This window comes from Prionailurus bengalensis, chromosome B2 (assembly GCF_016509475.1).
Source record: "Prionailurus bengalensis isolate Pbe53 chromosome B2, Fcat_Pben_1.1_paternal_pri, whole genome shotgun sequence".
NCBI lineage: Eukaryota > Metazoa > Chordata > Mammalia > Carnivora > Felidae > Prionailurus > Prionailurus bengalensis.
In genome coordinates, this window is record NC_057349.1 from 130,409,567 (window position 1) to 130,433,911 (window position 24,345).

The window sequence follows — 24,345 nt, forward strand, 5'->3', positions numbered from 1 at the left end:
CCTTTTTTTACTGTCTCACCCCAGCCCTGCAGGTGACATTAGTTTATATTCATATCTGATGTAGGACAGATATGCAGGTATCATCAGCAGAAGTCCCTGCTAATGTTTTCAGACCATATTTTTTTCATAGGGATTTTCTTCACTGAATCTGCTCAGACTTCATACAGCTGAGCTGTACGATTTTTATTATTTCTTTTTGTGAAGACTACAACACAGACAGAGAGTTAAGTGCTTTGCCAAGCGACCTGGATGATAAGTGGCAGAGCTGAGATTGAAACCCAGGACCCTTGCCTTCCAACCTCTCTTTCTCTGCTAGACTGCTGATGCCTGGCAGTTGGAGGAAAAGGACGATTCTGATGTCAGCACGCTGGTTTTGCTTTGTTAGTAGTGCTCTTATGGTACGGCTTATGACCTATCTTAATAATCATGCGTTCTTAACAGATCACGAAGGCTGACTTAGAGCAACGCCATCCTCAGCTCGATTGTGTTTTTACACTGGCACAGAATTTGAAAAATAAAGCTTCTAGTTCAGATGTGAGAACAGCAATCACAGAAAAATGTAAGTTTTTTTTTTAAATGATATATTACCCACTTTCCCTGAAAATGGTAACACACACACGTACACATTTTCATAGATTATTTACCCAGAAATTAATATTATTTGATATTTGATAGTATCTATTAATAATTATAGTTTTGCTTCCATTTTTATTTTTTGTGAACATCATTATGATTCCCTTATGAATTCCTTAAAGTGTTAACCTTATCAATGTTCTAAACATTTATTTCTTAATGTTTATTTATTTTGAGAGAGAGAGAGAGAGAGCAGGGGAGGGGCAGAGAGAGAGGGAGAGAGAGGATCGCAAGCGGGCTTTGTGCTGTCAGTGCAGAGCCCATGTGGGGCTCGAACTCATGAAGCATGAGATCATGACCTGAGCCGAAATCAAGAGTCAGACACTTAACCGACCGAGCCGCCCAGGCACCCCTAACCTTATTACTTTTAATTACTGGCACATTGGATTTTGTTCCTTTTATAAGTTAGGATTTCTTTTAAAGGAATCAAAAAAGAAAAGTTAGAGAAAACCATCAGAATGCAAAACCATGCTTTCATTATAATTTATTTAGTAAAACCAGATCTTGCTTTGTCTCTTTAACTCCCCTTCTTCAAATTCATTCCAAAAAGAATTTATTGAGCAACTACCATGTACCTGTGGGCCGGATACTAATTTGGGAATAATTTAGTTAAAAGCAAAATAAAACAAAACAAAAAAATAAACATACAAACACCACAGCAAAGATCCCTGTTTCATTTGCTTTCTGGCTTAAAATAAGCATCTGTGAAATCTGTAGAGCATATAAAACAGTCTAAATTCTCAAGAATGTCATGTAGGGATAGTCACTGTCTGCTTTCATCATCCCCTCTCCCATACCGCCTTCCACCCACTGTAACTATTCCATATTGTAGATATTCTTTAAAACATCCTGGAAGTTCCTAGTCTCCTTGCCTTTATTCACATTATTATTATTTTTTTTTTCCTCTCGGCCTTTTCTTCCCCAGTGAAATTCTATGCAGCAGCTAAAATGTCACCCCCTATGTGATGTCTTCCCTACCCTCTAGTAGTCCCTGGAGAACTGTATTTTCTATCTTTAGTTTCTGCTGTGGCCTTTTGCCTGATAATGTCCTTGTAGATCTCACAATTATTTTAATTCTCTCTCCTTTCCATAGACAGTAAATATTCATCTTTCTGGCCCTGGGCCTCCTACAGTGTTCAATACAAAGTAAGGACTTCATAAATATTTGGGGCAGAACATAAACTGAAAGTTACTTTATTACCTTGTCTAATATTTTCTGAGGCAAAGCAAGTCAACGCTTCCTCCCATGAAAAGTGTGTTTTGATTTCAAAATAAACGTGGCTGCGGCAACATTAGTGGAACAGAGGAGTTAGCAGAGAACTTTGTCACAGTGTTGGTTTATTTTTACTGCATAAGCCATTTTCTTTCTTTCTCCATGTTTTTTTTTTTTTTTCTTTTTTTTCCCAATTGATGGATTGCTCGGGTCTCTGTTGAAACTCTGGAGTGATCTTGTTTCCTATCACGTGGCAGGAGAGCTTCTCTGCCTCAGTGACCCCAAACTATTTACAAAGTCTTCTCCATTTTGTTTTATCCACATCTTATGTTTCCCCCACCCCCTCCTATTTGTCCACTGTTTCTTTTAAGGTTGTTTGACAAGACTTTTCTCTTTCTGAGTAGCTTCCCTTTCTAATTTAACTCCCTCTCTTTGTTTTTTTCTCCTTTTTTTTTATTTGCATAGAGCCTACATGATCTTTGTCATTATTCATTCTATGGAAAAAAAAAAGCTCAGTAGGAGTGTACTGCCTATAATAACCTGCTTTTAACACTTATTCACAAAGAATAGAACAATTTGCTTAATGATAAACCTGTGATATTTGCTGTCACTTGATGTCTTTCATGTTATTTGTTCACTATTAAAGGATTCTATTAGTAATAGAGTTGATCGTAAGTACTTTATGTAACTTTTTAACTGACAAGTAGAACATTATGATGAATTTGTTCTCTCTTGAAGTAAAAAACTTAGGCAATTTATTTAAACTGTTAAAGAAGACAGCTTAAAACAGATAATTTCATTGAACAATTTTTAGAAATTATTAAACGTAAGTATAATTTCCAGTTTTCTGAACACTATTAAAAATGATAGCTCTTATGGCTTGCTGTAACCCTGTTATCCCAAGAAATTTTACCAGAAGGTCCCATTATGCCTTAACTGCAATATTATTTTGTGGTTAAGCTCTTGTAGGCCTGGTATTTAACCAGAGTGCTCTGCACTCTGTGTGACATCCAAAGCATCTTCTAGACATTTTTGATGTCCCACCTACTTACGATCAATGGGTTGTTGAAGTTATTCGAAGCTACTGTTTACTAGTGCCTCAGTTCAAGGTCATGAACTACCCATAAAGTAATTCATCAAAAGTTTGTTTCATTAGATCTCTCTTTCCTTCGTCCCTTGTTAAAAATGAGAAGAGGAGAGAGGGTAGGGGAGAAAAAGGGTGGAGAACAGAGGAGAAAAAGAAATAGAAAGAGATATTAAAAAAGAAAGAGGACAAGATCTAGTGTCAATTTTTTTATGGTAAAGAGCTACTGGGGACATAGAACTTGAATCTAATTTGCTCTTGGTGTTTTTCTTGAACATATAAAAGTACTTTCTTTCATGCTACAGTAAAACAAATATGAAAAGTATTCTTAAATAGATTATTTCCTTTCAAAATCCTGACAGCCTTAGAGCATCTCCTTTGAAGATGACAAGTGACTACATCTGTGTCTTACAGTTCTGTCATAGAGTATTGTTAAACTCTACCTTTATTAAACCAGATTCTGTGAATATAAATTAGATAGGAATTTACTTTCTTTAAAATTTTTGGTTTATCCATTTAAAATAGTTGTTATTTTTATTGTGAGCTATTTCAGTGCATTAAAAATAGAATTTATTTATTTTATTTATTTTTAAACAAAATTTTTTAATGTTTTTATTTATTCTTTTTTTATTTAAAAAAATTTTTTTAATGTTTATTTATTTTTGAGACAGAAACAGAGCATGAATGGGGGGAGGGCCAGAGAGAGACGGAGACACAGATTCAGAAGCAGCCTCCAGGTTCTGAGCTGTCAGCACAGAGCCCGATGCAGGGCTTGAACTCATGGACTGCAAGATCACGACCTGAGCCAAAGTCGGACGCTTAACCGACTGAGCCACCCAGGCGCCCCTGTTTTTATTTATTCTTGAGAGAGAGAGAGAGAGAGAGAGAGACAGAGCGTGAGCAAGGAAGGGGCAGAGAGGTAGACGCAGAATCCAAAGCAGGCTCCACGCTCTGAGCTATCAGCTCAGAGCCCAACGTGGGGCTCGAACTCACAAGCCATGAGATCATGACCTGAGCTGAAGTTGGACGTTCAACCAACTGAACCACCCAGGCACCCCATTTAAAATAGAATTTAGAGGGGCACCAGTCCGTTAAGCGTCCAACTCTTGATTTTGGCTCAGGTCATGATCTCACAGTTTGTGAGTTAGAGCCCTTCATCGGGCTCTGAGCTGACAGAGTGGAGCCTGCTTGGGATTCCCTCTGTCTGCCCCTCCCCAGCTGTCTTTCTCTCTCTCTCTCTCTCTCTCAAAATAAATTTAGAAAAAGATTTAAAAATAAGTAAGTAATTAAATAAATAAATAAAATAGAATTTAGGGGCATCTGGGTGCCTCAGTCGGTTAAGTGTCTGACTCTTGATATTGGTTCAGGTCATGATCTCATGGTTCATGGGATTGAGCCCTACATTGGGCTCTGTGCTGACAGTGTGGAGCCTGCTTGGAATTCTCTCTCTCTCTCTCTCTCTCTCTCTCTCTCTCTCTCTGCCCCACCCTCACTCTCTCTGTCTCTCTCAAAAATAAATAAATAAACTCAAAAAAATTCCCCTAAGATGTATGTACCAATTTGCCTTCTTTTTCTTTTCTATTTATAACCTTACTTATGATAGACTTGGTATCAGGTATTTTTCCCCTTTACTGAAAGTTACTTTCTGGGATTATTTTTATAATGTCTCCTCCAGTGGAAAAGGTCAAGAACCAGTGGGATAGCACTCAGCATGGTGTCGAGTTAAGACAGCAGCAGCTGGAGGACATGATTATCGACAGTCTTCAGTGGGATGATCACAGGGAAGAAACCGAGGAGCTCATGAGAAAATATGAGGCTCGACTCTACATTCTCCAACAAGCTCGAAGGGATCCACTCATCAAGCAAATTTCTGATAATCAAGTAAGACTCATAGATTTTTTTTTTTTTTTGCATTATCAGTTTGTTGGATGCACTTTTTTGTTCCATCATGAACTGTAATTTTGGGGACCCTTGTCATGATGTTTTCACAAGTGCTTAGAATATACATCTAAATTTATATTAAAAAATTTGACCAGGAAGGTTTTTGAAAAAAATTGGAAGGCATAACAGATAGAAATGTACCTGTATGCCAGATTTATCCCTCACTGATTCTATGCAAACGGAACAAAACCATGAACCAGCATCTAGAAAGATAGGAACCCCCCTCCTTTTACCCCCTTCCATGTCTACCCTGAAGGTTATTTTTATTTATGAAATTCTCTGAGATCTTCATTTGAGGCTACCATAGTGACCAAATCAGGTAACGAGTGTAGTTTCTTTCAGTACCTTTATAACCAACTGTTTTATCTATATCATAAGAATAGGTGACTTTTTGTGATTGGTTTGAATATAAAGTTGACAACATCGAACATTAATGGTATTTTTAAAGTGCTATTTTGTATTCTCTCTATAATTATAGAAAATATTTGGGGCACCTGGGTAGCTCAGTGTGTTAAGTGTCCACCTCTTGGTTTTGGTTCAGGTCATGATTTCACTGTTTGTGAGGTCAAGCCCTGCATCAGACTCTGCACTGATAGCCTGGAACCTGCTTGGGATTCTCTCTCTCCCTCTCTCTGCCCCTCCCCCCACTCACTCCTACTCCCTCTCTCTCTCAAAAATAAGTAAATAAACATTTTTAAAAAAGAAAATATTCTTGGATTGGGGGTTATAGGTGTTAGGTTATATTTTGGTATAACGTTTCTTTGCCCTTCAGGTAACTTAAGATGACAGTGTACATTTGTGAAGAATATAATAAAGATATAATAAAGAATATGTGGGAAAGAAAATATAAAACCTGAGAACATGTATTTATTCTTCACACTTGTAGACTTTCCACAGTTACAATTTAGAAGTCAAGTGGCCGGGTGTCCTGATTTTGTGGATTGTTTTGTGTGTTTATGATATCTGCAGATTGTTTTAATTAAATGACTCCAGTATAATAGTCAGCAAAGCTGACTGAAATAAAAAATGATACCAATGCTTCAATCAGCAGATATTAAAAATATTCCTTTCTAAACAATAGTGTGGCTCTTTTCTGCTTCAACTTTAGGGTGATTTTTTTTGCCAGTTGCTATAAAAAGCATTATAGGAACATTCCTCTGTCATTTGGATTTCATGGGGAGTATCTAGGTCCGGGGGTTCTGAGAGGTGGAAACCCAGTGCATGTGGACACACTCAGCATCCGTGTAGTTATTTAAGCAACTCTCAGTAAACCTCGCTTGACTCCTTGATCCACCCAAGCAGTTAACTTTGTCAACACACAGAGTGATCCAGGGGCACAGAAGACTTCCATGTTGTTGGCCCTTTTCATTTCTGCCAGTATGTAGAAGAACTCTATAGTAAGTTTATTCCTGTATGATTCACGTTGCTATAAGGATCAGGTATATAGCAGAACAAATGGAAAAGATAAATGGTTTGAGGAAGTAAAATATCTCAGAGAAGAAAAAAAGAGTCTTGTAATATCATCTGCTATGTACTTGATCATTTCCTAGACATTTGCCTTTTCACTTCCAGAATTACTTTTTTTTTTTTTCAACGTTTATTTATTTTTGGGACAGAGAGAGACAGAGCATGAACGGGGGAGGGGCAGAGAGAGAGGGAGACACAGAATCGGAAACAGGCTCCAGGCTCTGAGCCATCAGCCCAGAGCCCGACGCGGGGCTCGAACTCACAGACCGCGAGATCGTGACCTGGCTGAAGTTGGACGCTTAACCGACTGCGCCACCCAGGCGCCCCTAGACTTACTTTTAATTAAGCTTATGTTCAAGAGTTCGTCTCATAATTTGCTTTTTTCTTTTGATATTTGTGTCTAAAACATGTCAAAACCTACGGGGAGGATGAGTGTTTAGGTCATACTAGTTACCGAGTGACCAAGGCTAATCATTACACCTACAATTACACCTTAGATATTGCTTCAAGAACTGGATCCTGGCGATGGTATTGTAATGGCGTTCGATAATGTCCTGCAGAAGCTGCTGGAGGAATATGGTAGTGATGACACCAGGAATGTGAAGGAAACCACCGAGTACTTAAAAACATCATGGATCAACCTCAAACAAAGGTAACACTAAGGGCCTGGCAGGTAAATGCATGTAGAGGTGAGAATTTAGTTGCTTTGGCTTTCTCATGGAAACATGCCAAATATGGGACTACTAGAAGTAGATCTTATTACTTTTAACAAATTTTTGTACTGTGCCGAGTTACTATTTTCACACGTAGTACAGAAGGTATATTTATACATTATCTACTTGAATTTCTGCAATGGGGTTCTCCTTGAGTGAGGCTAAATGTTGCCATAGATCATTTTATGTGCTCTGATTTTCCTCGGCCTCCCAGCATTACCTGGAATACATCCTGTAGTACTCTGGTGGTAAGGACCAGTTCGGTATTTACAGATGCATTAGGGTAATATCACCCCTAATTGTAATTAAAATATTGCACTCTTTGGCCAGGTCATCCTCAGTTGAGGCTGAGAACACACGGATCCAACACCAGGCTTCTGAAACATGCTATGTATATTTAGGGCTTCAGCTAATCTATTTTCATTCCATTACTCTGTCAAGCCAGTATATTTGGAAGAATCTAAAATAGTATATGTGTTTATAAGAGAGATTTTCCTGTCAGTTGAACACCTAGGGTCTGAGGAACTGTAAGCAGTGGTTAGAGTCTCTTTAAGATAGCATACTTATATTGATCATCAGGAAAAAGCGTTTACTTCCTGCATGGTACTGGGAATGCCTGTGTCTAATAAAATTAGGCTCTCACACACATCTTTATATATTCAAATACAACCAACTGCCTGAAAGCTAATTTGTATCAAAACACATTTTATTTTGCAGTGAGTAAAATGGATGATATTAGAACACCTTATGATACAAGTTATTGGTAATAAAGTATGTCCAAGCATTTAATAACAGTTTGACGTGGAGGTGTTTTATGCATTTTTACAATGTCATTTTTGGAGTCTTCAAAGTAGATTTTTAGGAAACTCAAAGTAAAGAATTGAAAGCCAGTATATGAGTGTGAATATATATGTTGCTACACATACCTAGGATTCTGGAGGAAATAAGACTAAGATAGCAGATACAAAACTTCAGAGTAGTTAAAGCCGAAGATAGCTATAACGCTGCCCTTTCTAGCATTTTAGTACATCTGTTGTCTTTTGTTGTAATTGGTTACTTGGATGTAGTAAGGATCCCAAAAGTAGGGCAGGGAAGAGGGTGAATTAAAAACAACTATAGGATAAATAAGTCCTGGGGACTGCATGGCATCCATAGTTAACCATACTGTATATTCAAATATTATTCGAATGTATATTCGAATGTTATGTATGTTCGAATATTACCAAGTAGGTTTTAAGAGTTCTCAGCACAAGAACAAAAAAATGTGTAACCCTGTGTGGTGATAGATGTTAATTAAATTTACTGTGTTAATCATTTTGCAATATATACTTGCATCAAATTACTATGGTTTATACCTTAGGGCGCTTTCCTAAAACTAACGCAATATGATATGTCAATTATATCTCAATTTAAAAACCCAGCTTTAACACTAAGATAGTCCTTAAGCATACTTTATCTGTGTGTCTCCAAAAATCCATATGTAAGAATTATGACTTTGTTTTTGTTGTAAACGATACCAAAAACACTGATCACTTAGGAATGTGAAGCCTGCTTTATTTAGCACCTCCGATTCTTTTTTTTTTTTTTTTTTGCTTTTACTTTGTAAATATTTTAAGACAGCCTACAGCAGTAGTTAGATTAGATGGAAGAGGCAATTAAAAATGAATTATATTCCAAGGTGATCTTTCATTTATCAGAGCTAAGACAAGCACAGCGTTCCAATTTTATGGAAGTTACAAGTCATTGTCCTTATTGTATTTTCTTACTGCATTTTGGAGGGAAATACATCAACATTAATATTTAGACACGATTTAGGTATATTACTATCTATAAAGCAGGGAAAATACAACAAAACTGTAGCTCACAGGATCCTTTCCTGAATGACAGCTGGGGTTTCTATGTATTTCTAGAATTTTCCCTTCTAAACAGTGACACTTACAGTTTTTAACTGTTTTAATTGGAGGCCTTTCTAGAATATACAAATCTTTCCTTGCCTTAAACAAAATATATAAACTTACAACAAACATTTAAAAAAAATCCTTGGCGTTCTTACTGTGATAGGTAGAATTAAAGAACTTTAAGGGCTGTATACAATCTTACAGTTCATTTAAGCCAGTGTTTCTCGATGTTTTTATATTATCAACTCTCAGAGAGCCTTGTGAGATCCCCACTCCCATGAAATTTTAATACCATGGGTATACTGTATATCTTTCTGTACTTTATAGTTGTGCTTTATACATAAAAAGGGTACATTTTTCCACTCCCCTCCCTGCCCCTGCCCCACCAAAGAACCACTTTTCACCTCCACTGAGAATGTGTGGTCCAGTGTAATGCTCTCAGGCTCTGAGAAGTTAAATGACATGTTCAAAGTCACATGGCAGAGCCAAGATGATAATTTTCTATACTAAGGTATGATAATGTTCTTCATGCTCTGAGTTCTGAAGAGTTGGTAGTAAATTTATTCAGGCTACTGTACTTTGTAAGATCTTCTGCTTTATTTTTAGTGTATAAATTTTATTGGGTGTCTTCCCATTGTCAGGATCTGTGCTAATCTGTTCACATGCATTATTTTATTTAATCTGCAAGCCACAGGAGACAGGCTGCGTTTTCATCAATGCCATGTCGATGAATAGACTGAAGCAGAGGAAAGTTAAGGAACACCCGAGATCACACAGCTCTTAAAAGCAGAACTGAGACTGGTATCCAGACCTTTTTGACTGTGCAGTCAGGCTTACCTTCTTTAAGAATAATTTTGTTCTTCTTCCTTGTTATAGGAATGTCAGCTATTGCTGTGACTGCTCTGTGTACCCGCCTCTCGGATCTGTCTGTGATTCCACTTACTGTTTCTTATCTGTGTTGAGTTTAGAAACCAGATCTGATTAACGATACAGGGGCCTCTGCCGATGAATAATGTAACACTCTCCAGTATGTGGCCATTGTGCCCTCTGCAGTGGTCGCTGAGAGGGTTTATACAAGGGCTCTCCTCTTATCTCGAAGCCATACTCTGTATATGCGTCATTGTCAGCCAAATTCGGGGAGGGAGGTGAGGGGTTATTATACTTGCTCATGGAATACTGTCATTGTGGCATAATGTGTGAGGTTTAATATCAGCTTTCAAAGGAAATGTTTTGTGTGAATTGCAATTGGCCTAAGTAATTTGGCCATTCACAGTTATAGGGCCTCAGTCCCTTATCTACAATGCCAAAATGCAATATGCTCTGATAACGGAAAGCTTTGAATTGACATGAGGCTGTTTATTATAGCCTTTATTTGTCCTGCTTAGTATAAATAGCCTTGTTCCTAGCTGCAGAAATATTAATGTGTTTGCTGCCTCAGACCCTACTTGGGGGTAATATGTCATACAGATACATTCATAATAATAATTTTTTATTGTACAGAAAATTCTTAATTCTGAAACACAGCTAGCTCCCACTATGTTGGATTCTGCAAACAACAGGCCTGTTTCTAATGTCTTTAACTAACGGACATGGATTGATCATTGCTCTTTTCATCTGTGAAATTGTTTTCCTCTTGTATCTCTTAATGGCAATTAACAAATTTTTTTTTTAGTGTAAGTTGAGATTATAGTGTGAGTTGAAATGTGCTCATAGTAACTTTTGAACTGTGGATGTCTGATTTGGGTCTGAAATGGTGTTTAGCCCTAGAGTGCCTATGTATATGTATATGTGTGTATATATATATATATATATATATATATATATATATATATGTATGTATATGTGTATGTATATGTACACATATACTTGCCTACATGCATACCCATACACACACCTAGTGATCTACGTTGAAATAGTGTAAAGGAAATGAGACAATATCCTTTTGTGCTATAAGGACCATCTTATACATCATTAATCACGATGTGCTGGGAAGATGGAAGATGCTGTGCAATGAGCCTACTCTCTTTGTGATCCATGAATATGCCATCAGTGAGGTTGGAGGTGGGACTGAGAGATTTGGAGAGGACCACAGGTAATGTCAGCATCTGGGTTGGGTGGGGCAGAGAGCTTCCTGGGGGAACTTTAGTATTGCTGGGCAGAGATGACTGCCTCTTTGTGGTTGGTCGTAATAAACGTAAAGGGAGGATAGCCCTGTTACCGTGTTCTTTAGCACTGCTCATGTACTCAGAGGCAAGTAGAAGGAATGCAGGTGGTACATAGGTTGCAGGGGAGAGGGAGGGGCTTGTAAAGTAGTGAGATGGAGATTGCTCTCAGTCCATAATCACGGGTAAGATGTCTCTTTCGCTGGGTGATACAGCCCCCACTAGAGCCTGTGGCTCAGCAGGCAGATCTTAAATTGAATTTCAGACACTACTTACCTGTTGAGGTAGGGAGCAACCCTTTTAACCAGTATGCAGTGACCATGGGCCTGGAGGTCATTATATGAACATAATGGGTAAATGCCTTGTGCTTTGAAAGAGTAAGGTTTTGCCTGGAAGATGAGAGAAACAGTATTTTCCTGGAAGTGGCAATGGAAAGCAAGGAAGAGGACCCTTATTCCAATTACTCACCCTGAAGCATATAGGATCTGTGAGGAGAAAGAAAAAAATGCCATTAAAATTTTCCAGAGGAACTGATGTTCCTAAGGAAGCCAATTTCCCTTAAGATGAAGGGGTTGATCTGTGGTCTGCTGATCATAGAAGAGATTTCTGGATGTAATAGAAGAAGGGTTTTGGGGGTGAGTTGGGGTTGACTGGGGAAGGTGCAGAGTAGTATTGGAGTTAAGTCCTATATTGGCTGGGTAATGAAGACTGGATATTTGGTAGTGATTTAGCTAAAAGGGAAACAGGATGTGGTGATATAAATTCTGTCACAGAAATAGTTCTTTGGTCTTAGCTATTTACTTGCTGGCTGCAGCAGCCCTAGGGAGAGCAACTCCTTTGGGTTGTACAAGGTCAATGGCAGGCATCATCGAGTGGGGGTGGGGCCAGTGGGGGCTCCTTTCTTGAGCTTCCCAATTGGTATGGCATTAGCAGCTTAGAATAGTCTCCTTAAATCCCATGGAGTGAATATTTCAATGCTTGATGATGACCCAATCTCTGTGTAACAAAGACTGGTCACCAAAAGACAATAGATTGTGGGGTATGTCTGTAGAGACTAATTCTTCATTAAATCAACTGCATTTCCCCAAAGTGTGCTTTAATACATTTTTTAGCGAAATGTTATTTTATTTACCAAAGAACAAAATTACCTTATGAAAGTATCCATTGAAAAGCTTAAAGAATTGTTTCATTGTAAGTTTTCTACATGCCACTCAAACTACTGTTGCCACTATTTTCCTCTCAAAGGAGATAAATATATTTAAATCTCATGTAACTGTAAAGGTCACTTTTTAAGTATAGCAGAACTTAGCAACACATACCTGTGGGTTTCTTAAGGTATTCTTTTCCATTAAAGTAAAAAAAAAAAAAAGAGACATATTTAGTTGTATTCACTCTTTTGACCCAATTATAACCACATGTACACTTGATTAAATAATATGTCTTGTAGCTTAATTTATCAAAGTATTGTTTAACGTCTTTAAAGTAACATTTGAAAAGTCAGTTATATGGGTGGCCATGTTTTGTTAGGCTGCAAAATAACCATAAGCTATTTTGTAGAATATAGCTGCTTTTATAGCAGAAATCTCTTCCAAAAGCTGAGTTTACCTTTTAAAAATCCCAGTTCCCTTAAATATAAACTATTATAAATCTGTTACCCATGGATTCCTCAAATCTTTTATGAGAAGCTATTTATATGTTCAGTCTGCACCATTACTTGTCCCAAAGAATTCTATAGTCTGTTACTTCTGTTTGAAGTAAAAATTCTTGTTTCTGCTAAAGTTACCCTTCTAAACTTCAAATATTGTTATCTTTTAGGCTTTCAGGCTATCCTTTATTCTTTATAGGCTAAAAACTATTTTAAAAAAATTTAAAGATTTTAAAAAATTTTCTCTACCTTTGTCTAGTAGCCACAGTGTCCTAAACTTGAAATCCCCCCTGCCTTTTTTTTTTTCTCCTATAATAGTGCTCCTGCCCCTATATTCTCTCATTACACTTCTCAGAACCTCTTCTGGCTCTTCTGATCTTTTCTTAAGATGTAGCAAACCTGAACTGCCAGATATACACTCTTCACTGAGAATTGTAGACCAATGCCAGTTCAGTGCCGATGTGCTCTTCAGAACTTGCACATGAGTTCTTTCCAACCTTTTTGCTGCCTACACAACACTCATGTATCCTCGTCAGTTACATTTCATTTACATGCAGTGATTCTTGATGATGCTGGACTTGAAGCTAGGGATGGGGGCGAGAATGGAGAGTCTCTTCTATAATCTCTGTGATGGATTATGTAGTTTTAAAAGGACCCCTGGTCGGGCACCTGGGTGACTCAGTCAGTTAAATGTCTAACTCTTTTTTTTTTTTAACGTTTTATTTATTTTTGAGACAGGGAGAGACAGAGCATGAACAGGGGAGGGTCAGAGAGAGGGAGACACAGAATCTGAAACAGGCTCCAGGCTCTGAGCTGTCAGCACAGAGCCCGACGCGGGGCTCGAACTCACGGACCGCGAGATCATGACCTGAGCCGAAGTCGGCCGCTTAACCGACTGAGCCACCCAGGCACCCCAAATGTCTAACTCTTGATTTCAGTTCAGGTCACAATCTCAGGGTCATAGGAAGGAGTCCTGCATTGGGCTTTGTGCTGAGCATATAGCCTGCTTGGGATTCTTTCTCTCCCTCTCTCTGTTCCTCCCCCACGCATGTGCACATGTGCGTTCTCTGTCCCTCTCTCTCAAAATAAATAAAAATTAAAATAAAAGGACCTCTGGAGACTCTGAGATGGGTCCTTTCCTCATCTAGGTGAGGCAAATTACTTTAAAGGATAGAAAAAAAATTGGAGATATGAAGTGATTTATCCGAAGCCATATAGTTAGTGAATGTCAGAGGTGGTAGAATTAGTTGGTTTTCTGAGAGCAATGAACAAATGGCATTAAAGGTAATTTATTAACTTGTGTGATGAAGTGTGCATACATATTCCTGAGACTTTCATTTGAGCAATTATTTTGGCCTTATGATAGTATGATAAATCATGTGTAATTCCTTAAAAATGGATAAAAAGTTCTTGTAGTGTCCAGTATACCATACTTACCACTGGATCTCATTTTAAAAGAAGAACAAAATGGGTGATATGTTACCTTTGAGTTATATTCTATTTTAAATTGCATGTGAAATTATATTTAAAAATCAGACTATAAGTTAATGCACACTATGATTACAAGTTTTAAAATGTATATTTATTATAATAATATGAAGACAATTTGGACTGCTATAGAGTTTAGTTCCTAGTATGTTCATTATTTTTAATAATTGATTACATTCATGATAAAAAAAATCTGACACCCAGATATATGTGAGCTTGAAAAAATTCTCTGGGACATTTATGATTAAATTGCACATTTGCATGCTGTAAGCAAATTAATTTCCCAGTGTTTCACTAAATTCATATACAAGACTAGGGAAAATGTTATTTATTGAGTCTTTATTTTTATATTTCTTTAACTTTATTTTTTTTACTTTATTGATACATTTATGTATATATACCTCATTTTGTCCGTCAATTATTACAGGATGGGAGACATTATTTCTGTTTTTGTATTAATGTATTCAGTGCATACTGGAATTGCTACTGTGTGTAGGCCTTGGAGGTACCAGGTGTGCTGATGATCCAGAAGCTTCACACAGACAACAAAATAGTCACTTTTGGTCATGATTGGAGATGTGATAAGTGGCAGAATGTCTTCCCGGGTAGGGAGATTATCTTGGATCATCTGAGTGGACCCCGTTCTATGACATGCGTCTTCATGAAAGTAAAGATGGAGGAAGGGGTCAGGAGCCAAGGAATATGGGTGATCTCCAGCCAGAAGCTGGAAATGACAAGGAAACAGGACTATCTCTAGGGCCTTCACCAAGGAATGTGGCCTTGCTGACAACTTGATTTTAAGTCTGGGGCTCTCTATTTCAGAAACTACCTGACAGAACTGTGAGGTAATAAACTCAGGTGGCTCGAAGCCGTTGAGTTTGTGGAGATTTGTCATAGCAGAAAGGGCACACTAACAGCCAGGGTAAAGGACATCATGTGATTGTGTGGGACAAAGTGCCTGCACTTCATTGCAGGTGTCTGCACCAAGTTCTGGGGGGAGGGGAAGGTGACTGGAAATGGGGGTGGGGATGAAGGATATTTAAGGTAAAGAATGTAAACACTAAAGCTCTGGACCAAGGATTAGTGATTGGTTCATTTTTAAAGGGAAATAAATAAACCCATTGGATTCTCAGACATTTGCATCCTTTTTTCTAGGCTGGGCATTCTTAAGATTTAATAGAGCTAATCTATAATCTGTTTTTACATTAGCTGTTTGCCACATAACCTATTATGTACATGTGAATATTCTTCAAAATAAATGATAATGATTCTGTAAAATTAAAACATTTGACTTCATCAAATTTTATAGTCATTAATTTTACGTGAGTGTTAAGAGGTGCCTACTCATGGTCAACTAATTGCATGTGTGTACTCCTGTAATTTTTTGCTTTTTAGTACCTTTTTGGTACTGCCTTTATTTGGTTATTCGTAATAGTTTTTCTGTTGCTGTTTTATTTTTTATTTTTTTTAATTTATTTTTAAATTTTTTTTAACATTTATTTATTTTTGAGACAGAGAGAGACCGAGCATGAACGGGAGAGGGTCAGAGAGAGGGAGACACAGAATCCGAAACAGGCTCCAGGCTCTGAGCTGTCAGCACAGAACCCGACGTGGGGCTCGAACTCACGGACCGTGAGATCATGACCTGAGCCGAAGTCGGCCGCTTAACCAACTGAGCCACCCAGGCGCCCCTCTGTTGATGTTTTAAAAACTGGGTGGAAGATTAAACAACATCAGTACTGCCAACCACCCAAATTCTAGTGGGTAACTTCTAAAATTTAAAAAGTAATGAAATAGGGGCGCCTGGATGGCTCAGTCGGTTGAGCGTCCGACTTTGGCTCGGGTCGTGATCTCACAGCTCGTGGGTTCAAGGCCTGCATCAGGCTCTGTGCTGACGGCTCAGAGCCTGGAGCCTGCTTCGGATTCTGTGTCTCCCTCTCTCTCTACCCCTCCCCTGCTTACACTGTCTCTGTCTCTCTCTCAAAAATAAATGAACATTAAAAAAAATTTTTTTAATAAAAAGTAAAGAAATATATACATATGTTTTAAAAAATTAGAAGTACTTAAAGGTGTATTACAAAATATAGTGGTTCTCTCACTGTTCACCATGGTTCCTCCCCCCCCCCCCCCCCCCCCCCCCCCCCCCCAGGAGCAACTACTTTATCTTCTTTTGGCTTCTCCTTATGTCATTTATACATTTCCATATTCTAAATAAAATGAGTATACCATTATCTTCCAATACATTAATATTAGACATTGTCTATTGATATCCTATTCTGGTAAATACATAGGGCATAGCTTTCTCATGCCACTGTTCTCTTCCCTTCGTCATCATTGAATTTTTTTTCACTTTATTTTTATTGTGGTAAAATATGCATAACATAAAATTTGCCATCTTAACTATTTTTAAGTCTATAGTTCAGTGGTATTAAATATTCATGCCATTGTGCAGCCATCACCACTGACCATGCCCATAACTCTTTTCATCTTGCAGAGTGAAAACTCTGTGCTCATTAAACGATAACTCCCCATTCTTTCTTTCTCCCATTCCTGGCAACCACCATTTTACTTTCTGTTTAGATTTGACTATTCTAAGTACATCATGTAAGTGAAATTATACAGTATCTGTGTTTTTGTGACTAACTTATTTCACTTAGTATAATGTGCTGAAGGTTCATCCATGTTGTAGCATATGTCAGAATTTCTTTCCTTTTTAGGGCTTAATAATGTTCCCTTGTATGTATATATTACATTTTACTTATCCATACATCAGTTGATGGACACTTGGGTTGCTTCCACATTTTACTTATTGTGAATTATGCTGCTGTGAACATGGGGGGCAAATGTTTTCAAGATGCTGCTTTCAATTCTTCTGGGTGTATCCACAACAGCAGAATTGATAGATCATATGTTAATTCTATTTTCAATTTGTTGAGGAATCACCATACTGTTTTCCACAGTGGCTATATCATCTCATTGCTGAATTTTTATTTTTATTCTTAATTTTTTTTAAATTTTTTAAATGTTTATTTATTTTAAGAGAGAGAAAGAGAAAGAGAAAGAGAGAACACCCAAGTGGGGAAGAGGCAGAGAGAGAGGGAGCGAGAATCCCAAGCAGGCCGTGCACTGTCAGTGCAGATCCTGATGCGGGGCTTGAACCCATGAACTGTGAGATTGTGACCTGAGCCAAAACCAAGAGCCAGTTGCTTAACAGACTGAGCCACCCAAAGGCCCCTTAATGCTGAAGTTTTAGATAAACAGTTATTCTGTGTTGACACTGTTATGTGTGTCTAAACATCATCAACAGCCAAGCACTGAAGTTTATTATAATTTTTCTTCTTGTTTTTTTCATCTGAAATTAATAATTGCCTTGCTTTTATGTACTTAGGTTCCTTTGTACCTATTACTAATTCTTCCCACATTTGTCAATGACCTGACAGTATAATTTCTCACAAAGTCGATCATAGTAAGCGGTCTATTACTTCTAATATTTTTACTTAGAGACATTTCTTCTGTAGACATACTTTCTGGGCCATAATCCTGAGGATTTTCTGTGCTTTTCTCCTAGTTTGGAATTCCTATTTCATGGATCTAATGTGGGTTTGTCTTTTTTTGTGTGTGTGTGCGCGTGTTTTTCTTTTCTCTTTTGGGTATTTCCTTGTTTTGTCCGAATGTATCCTTTGTTAGTTCCATCTAGTTAAAACAAAAAAACATAGCCCTCATCTGACCCAATTCATTGGCTGTCTCTTTTGAGATCTCTTCTCACCATTAGCACGAAGGCCTGTTTGCTTCTCCCTCTCTTGGCTCCCCTGTTTTTTGCTTCTTATATATATATTTTTTTCCTGATTTACAATCTTGATTGTCCTTTTCCTATAAATACTTATTATAATACTGTTATAAGGACTCTGAGAAATATGGAGATATACAAGAGTCCTTCTGCCCATAGTGAGTCTACAGAACAGGAGGACAGAAAACAAATACATGTAATACAAAGTAAAATTTAAGTGTGTAACAAGATCACAATCCAAGGGCTTTTCCAGGATCCATGTTTTTTAAAGCTTTTTTTTTTTTTTTTTCCGAGAGAGCTGCGTTAGCAGGGGAGAGGGGTGGGTGTGGGAGGGGGAGGGAAGAAAAAGAGAGAGAGAGAGAGAGGGAGAGAGAATGTCTTAAACAGGCTCCACACTCAGCACACAGTTCATGGAGCTCAGTCCCACAATCCTGCACATGACCTGAGTTGAAATCAAGAGGCTGACACTCAACTGACTGAGCCACCCAGGGGCCCCCATGTGATTACTTTCTGGATAAAGAGGAGCAGTGACTTTTATGAACTTAAAGCAAGGAAATCTAATTGGGCTGGGATGTTCTGAAGAAGGTGGTCCTTACCCCTGAAAGAATTGACATGATTTTGATAAGTGGAGGTGGTTAGAAGGACATTTTTATGTGGATATGAAGTTTTTGGGTGGACACAGTATTAAGAATATCCTAGAACAATAGGAGCATACCATGTTGATCTGAAGAGAGTTTTGGAGAGAACTAGGGAGTAAGCTAGAAAAGTGAATTCGTGACAGATTGTGGAGGACATTGAGTTTCAGGAAAAGCAATTTGGGTTTATTCTAGGCAACCAAACACTACTGGAGACTGTTTAGTAGGTAAATGCTCAGATGAGGTTGATGACTTTCTAGAATGGCTTATGAATGGGAACATAAAGCTTTCGTGCCTGGCTTTTTTGACCTAGCAGAATGCATTTGAGATTCCATCCATGTTGTTGCATCTATCAGTTTATTGTTGAGTAGTATTCCATTGTATGCATACACCACAGTTTATCTATTTACCACCTGATGATATTTGGGTGATTACCTGTTCGGGGCCATTATGAATAAAGCTGCCTCAAAGATTTGGATATGGATTCTGTGTGAATATATGTTTTCATTTCTTTTGAGTAAATACTTGGGCATAGGATTGCTAGATTGTTCTTGAGTACCTGGTTAACTTTATTAAAAAAGCTGTCAAACTGTTTTTCGATGGCGGTACCATTTTGCACTCCCATTTGCAATGTATGAGTGTGGCAGTTACTCTACATTTTCCCCAGTACTTAGTATAATAATTTTCTAAAGCCATTCTAATGTCTCATTGTGGCTTGAATTTACATTTCTCTGATGAGTACTGATGATGAGTATGCGCTTATTTACCATCCATGTATCTTCTGTGATGGCCTGTTTAAATCTTTTACCCATTCATTTAAGAATTTGTTTATTGATGTGTGAAGATTGATGTTCATTGTAAAATCAAAGACTACAGAAAAGTACACACAGGAAAGTGAACCACCTTAAATCCCAGCACCTAGAAATAACTGTTTTAATATTAACATTACAGGCATTTATCCTTTTATCTAAATATACAGACAGTCCTGTATATAAGACAGATGGATGGATGCATGATGTATGGATAGATGAGTGGATGGGGTAGAAAATATATATAAATATAAATGAGATTATATTACACATACTGATTTTTTTTATTGTTATATAGTTCACATACCATGAAATTAACTCTTTTAAAGTGTACAACTCAGTGATTTTTAGCATATTCACTATGTTGTGCAACCACAACAATACTCTTAATTTCAGAACATTTTATCACCCCAAAGAGAAACACAATACCCATTAGCAGTCAATCCACATTGCCTTCTTCTCCAGTCCTAGGCAACAACTAATCTCTCTTCATTCTGTGTGGATTTACCTCTTTTGGAAATTTCATATAAACATGAATGGAATCACACAATATGTAGCCTCTTATGTCTGGCTTCTTCCACTTGGCATACTTTCAAGGTTGATACATGTTATAGCGTCTATCACTATTTCACTCCTTTTTATGCTTGAGTATATACTACATGTATACTACATTTTATCTATCCATTTCTCTATTGATAGACATTTGGGTTGATTCTACCATTTGGCTATCAGAAATAATGATGCTATATGAAAATTTGTGTGCAAGTGTAGATATATGTCTTCAGTTCCCTTGGGTTTAAACACTTAGGGTGTAATTGTTAGTATCCACTTTTAGCATTTTTTTTTTCTTATTATGGAGCTTTGAGGCATAAAAAGTTTTAAAGGTTGAATATACAGGAATGTATATCTCTTAAATGTTTAAATTTATTTATTTTGAAAGAGAGAGAGAGAATGCGTGAGTGATCACAAGTGAGGGAGGGGCAGAGAGAAAGAGGAGAAAGAGAGAATCCCAAGCAGGCTCCACGCTGTCAGCGCAGAGCCTGATGCAAGGTTAAGCCTCATGAACCATGAGATCATGACCTGAGATGAAATCAAGAGTCGGATGCTTAACCAACTGAGCCACGTAGTTGCCCCAGATACATTCCATGGACTGAAACTCCATGATAGTTCTATGTATTAGTTTTGACTTCGGTTTAATGAAGGGTTTATAGAAGCTTGATTTTCCAATGTTTTCCAAATGTAATACTATTAAATCAGTTTAAAGAACCAATTTGTATTGATTTGAGTTGTTTTAAAATATGTAAAGTAAGCCCTTAAAATCATTTTCATTTTATCATATTTCTTCAGATTTTCCTGCTTCCTAGAATTCATTTAGTCACTTGTTGCATGAATATTTATTGATACTTCCTTTGAGTGTTAGGCATTATGCTAAGGTATTGAAATAAAATATCAGGGAATAACTTAATATACAACTAGGAGTTGTAAAATGGAGTCAAGATTATTTTATGATATGGGTGTTATTTTGTTCATATTTATATGTCTCTCTCCCTCTTCTCACTATTCACATCACTCCTCTCATTCAGAATTATTCAAGATACACAGATCAATAAATATCCCAGTTACATTAGGCACTTAAATAATAAAGGTTCCTCGGAAGCTGTTAATGTGTTTTTCGGGGTTGCACGGTCCGGACTGTCACACCGAAAGTCATGGAAACGTGTGTGTCGTGTTGTTACTTGCAGCGTTGGCGACAGACAGAGCGCCTTGGAAGCTGAACTGAGGACAGTGCAGGCCTCTCGTAGGGATCTGGAGAACTTCCTGAAGTGGATACAAGAAGCAGAGACCACAGTGAACGTGCTTGCAGATGCCTCTCAGCGGGAGAATGCTCTTCAGGACAGCGGCTTGGCCAGGGAGCTCGCACAGCAGATGCAGGCAAGTGCACGGGACACTGCACCTAGTGCTTTTATTTTTACTGCGCTCTTTTGATGCAGCTGCATGCAAATTTATTACCATTAAAAGGTGAGGTTGTTACTTAATTCTGTTAGGAGATCCATGCTCCCCTGTGAATAATTGGTTTCTGGAAATAAGATCTATAAAAATACTTTTACTTAATAATAGAGGAAAACCCTGTTTTATGGGAGTAATAATTGTTTATTTAGACTAACAGACTCAGAACTGTTCTGTTTTTGTCATTTTAAGCCCTATTACACTTAGCCTTATTGAATCCTAAATTATAAGGGCACCTCCTTTTAATATGAAGTTGTTTCTTTCTCCATTTATTTTAAAGTACTTAATATAAAAGCTGCAAAGGCTCTGTGGCTTAATTTACAACTATGAACATTAGGCCTAAGAACATTATTACTTTTATGTCATTAGCTCGATACTATGATTGTATATGGAGTCTGAGGTTCAACTGTCTCTCCTCTACGAAACATGCTAACACAAAATCTTTCCTTTACAAAAGTTTATGAGAAATGTCACGTAGCACATCTGTATCTTTCCTCTGCCCTCAAGTACAACTGCTTCAGTGCCCTTGAATTTACCATCTTTGTATAGAATGACCTAATCCGGCCAATCACAGGCCTTCTCATTTAGGACTTGGTGTGAAAACCTATTTTAATGGAGAAGTCTGCTTGTCTACCAGTTTCACATCTGCATATTTCTTTATGTCTTGTCAGTCTCACGTCATTCTGACAGGTATTATTTCTGATATGCTTGTGAACTCATGGCTCGGTGCCATCTGAGGCATGTCCGTCCTGTCCTGGCTGATCACTTGGCTCCTCAAGGGCAGACATTATGTTACTCCATATTGTTGCCTACCTAGTGTCATACGTGTACATTCTAGGTAAATACTGACCACTTCCTGTGGACCCTAACTTCACCCTTATGAAATTCAGTGTGATGATCTTTTTGAGTATTTTCTTAGAATTCTTTTCCCTTGAAATATCAGAATGTTCACAAATATACAAATCTGGTTAAAGGGTACAGTAGCTTTCTGGGAATTGTTCTTATTCTTTTTTTTTTTTTTAACATTTATTTATTTTTGAGACAGACAGAGAGAGAGCATGAACAAGGGAGGGTCAGAGAAAGAGGGAGACACAGAATCTGAAACAGGCTCCAGGCTCTGAGCTGTCAGCACAGAGCCTGACGCGGGGCTTGAACCCACGGACCGCGAGATCATGACCTGAGCCGAAGTTGGACGCTTAACCGACTGAGCCACCCAGGCCCCCCATAATTGTTCCTATTACAAATTTTCTCTACATTTGAAATTATTTTCACTAAAAAGTTATAAATTATGTTTTTAAAAGGACCTTTCAGGAATAGACTTCTTTGTAACTTGTTCCCATATGTAAAGACTATTAGGGTATTTTAATGGTGGAGTCCTCAAGATTAGTTTAATGAAAATCCATGTTTAATTACATTACTTCTTACTTTCTATTCATTGCATAATACACTTGTGACTTGGTAATGAGGGTGACTGAGCAACTATCGAGGTTAAATATGTCCTTTTGTCTTACCATCTAGAATCTGAGGAAAACACTATACATGTTATTTGATAAAATATTTAGCTATCATCTCTTTTTCAGGGGGTTAGAGAGGGCTCTAACTGTAGGCAGATGCTAGAATATATTATTTTTTATATTTAAACAACCGGAAGCCAGACTTATAAATGCTCACGGATGCTTCCTTTACGTAATGGTGTTAAATTCAAAAGACACCAGGCTGTGCATTTGAGGCTGCAACAGTGTATAGACAATGAGTGAAGGAGGCTTGACGTGAACCTTGATGATGAAGATCAGCAAAACAGACCTATTTAAAATTTTTTTTTCAACGTTTTTATTTATTTTTGGGACAGAGAGAGACCGAGCATGAACGGGGGAGGGGCAGAGAGAGAGGGAGACACAGAATCTGAAACAGGCTCCAGGCTCTGAGCCATCAGCCTAGAGCCTGACGCGGGGCTCAAACTCACGGACCACGAGATCGTGACCTGGCTGAAGTCGGACGCTTAACCGACTGCGCCACCCAGGCGCCCCAAAACAGACCTATTTTAAAGGTTGATAATGTCTTCTGGCACAGTTTATCTTGGGATATATTTTTACCATAGCCAAAATTCTTCTCAATACTTAACGAATACTCGAAACTGAGGAAATAAATGTAAATGAAGATGCTGAAAATCTTTCCAAATAAAAATAACTAAGCCTAAGATGGCTTGTCTTCTGGCAACCAGCATCAAGAAAGAAAGCTTGCTGACTGAAATTATGGCATGTGTAGTAAATGTCTCTCGAAAATAATTTAATGTTGCTGAAATTTAATGTTGTGACTCCTAAGAAGTATTAAAGAGGGGCATTTATTAAGAGCCTGTTACAGTGTCTTTGTCTAAGGATAAACACATGTATTTGTTTTTGTTTAGGGTATTTCCCATGATAGTAACTTGCATGATTTTTCACTGCCTTGCTCCTTTTAAAAATGATCTTCATTTTATTTTATTTATTAAAAATATTGTTTTCTGTGTATTTATTTATTTTTGAGAGAGAGAGCAAGAGCACAAATAGAGGAGGGGCAGGGAGAGAGAGAGAGACAGAATCTGAAGCAGGCTCCAGGCTCTGAGCTATCAGCTTAGAGCCTGATCCAGGGCTCGAACTCACAAATCCTGAGATCGTGACCTGAGGTGAAGTCAGATGCTCAACCGACTGAGCTGCCCAGGTGCCCCAAAATGATCTTCATTTTAAAACATCCTCTCTATTTTATTAAAAAAATGCTATGGCTTTATTTTTGGCACCTTATAAGTAGATGCATGTAGAGACTTAGTACCTTTTGCTTAGTATTCCTGAGATGAGAGAACTTAAATTATCCTGTGACTTTTTGTGCT

General features: G+C 37.8%; 1 protein-coding gene across 6 annotated transcripts in view; it reads left to right on the forward strand.

Annotated features, from left to right (window-relative positions):
- The window catches only part of UTRN (utrophin), a 478,053-nt gene that overhangs the window by 219,401 nt on the left and 234,307 nt on the right, over window positions 1–24,345 (forward strand). For all 6 annotated transcript variants that reach the window (XM_043592533.1, XM_043592535.1, XM_043592534.1 and 3 more), the window contains exons 47-50: window positions 442–559; window positions 4,606–4,811; window positions 6,836–6,990; window positions 21,218–21,407. In XM_043592533.1, the coding sequence (XP_043448468.1) occupies window positions 442–559; window positions 4,606–4,811; window positions 6,836–6,990; window positions 21,218–21,407 (669 nt within the window). The remainder of the gene's footprint in view (window positions 1–441; window positions 560–4,605; window positions 4,812–6,835; window positions 6,991–21,217; window positions 21,408–24,345) is intronic.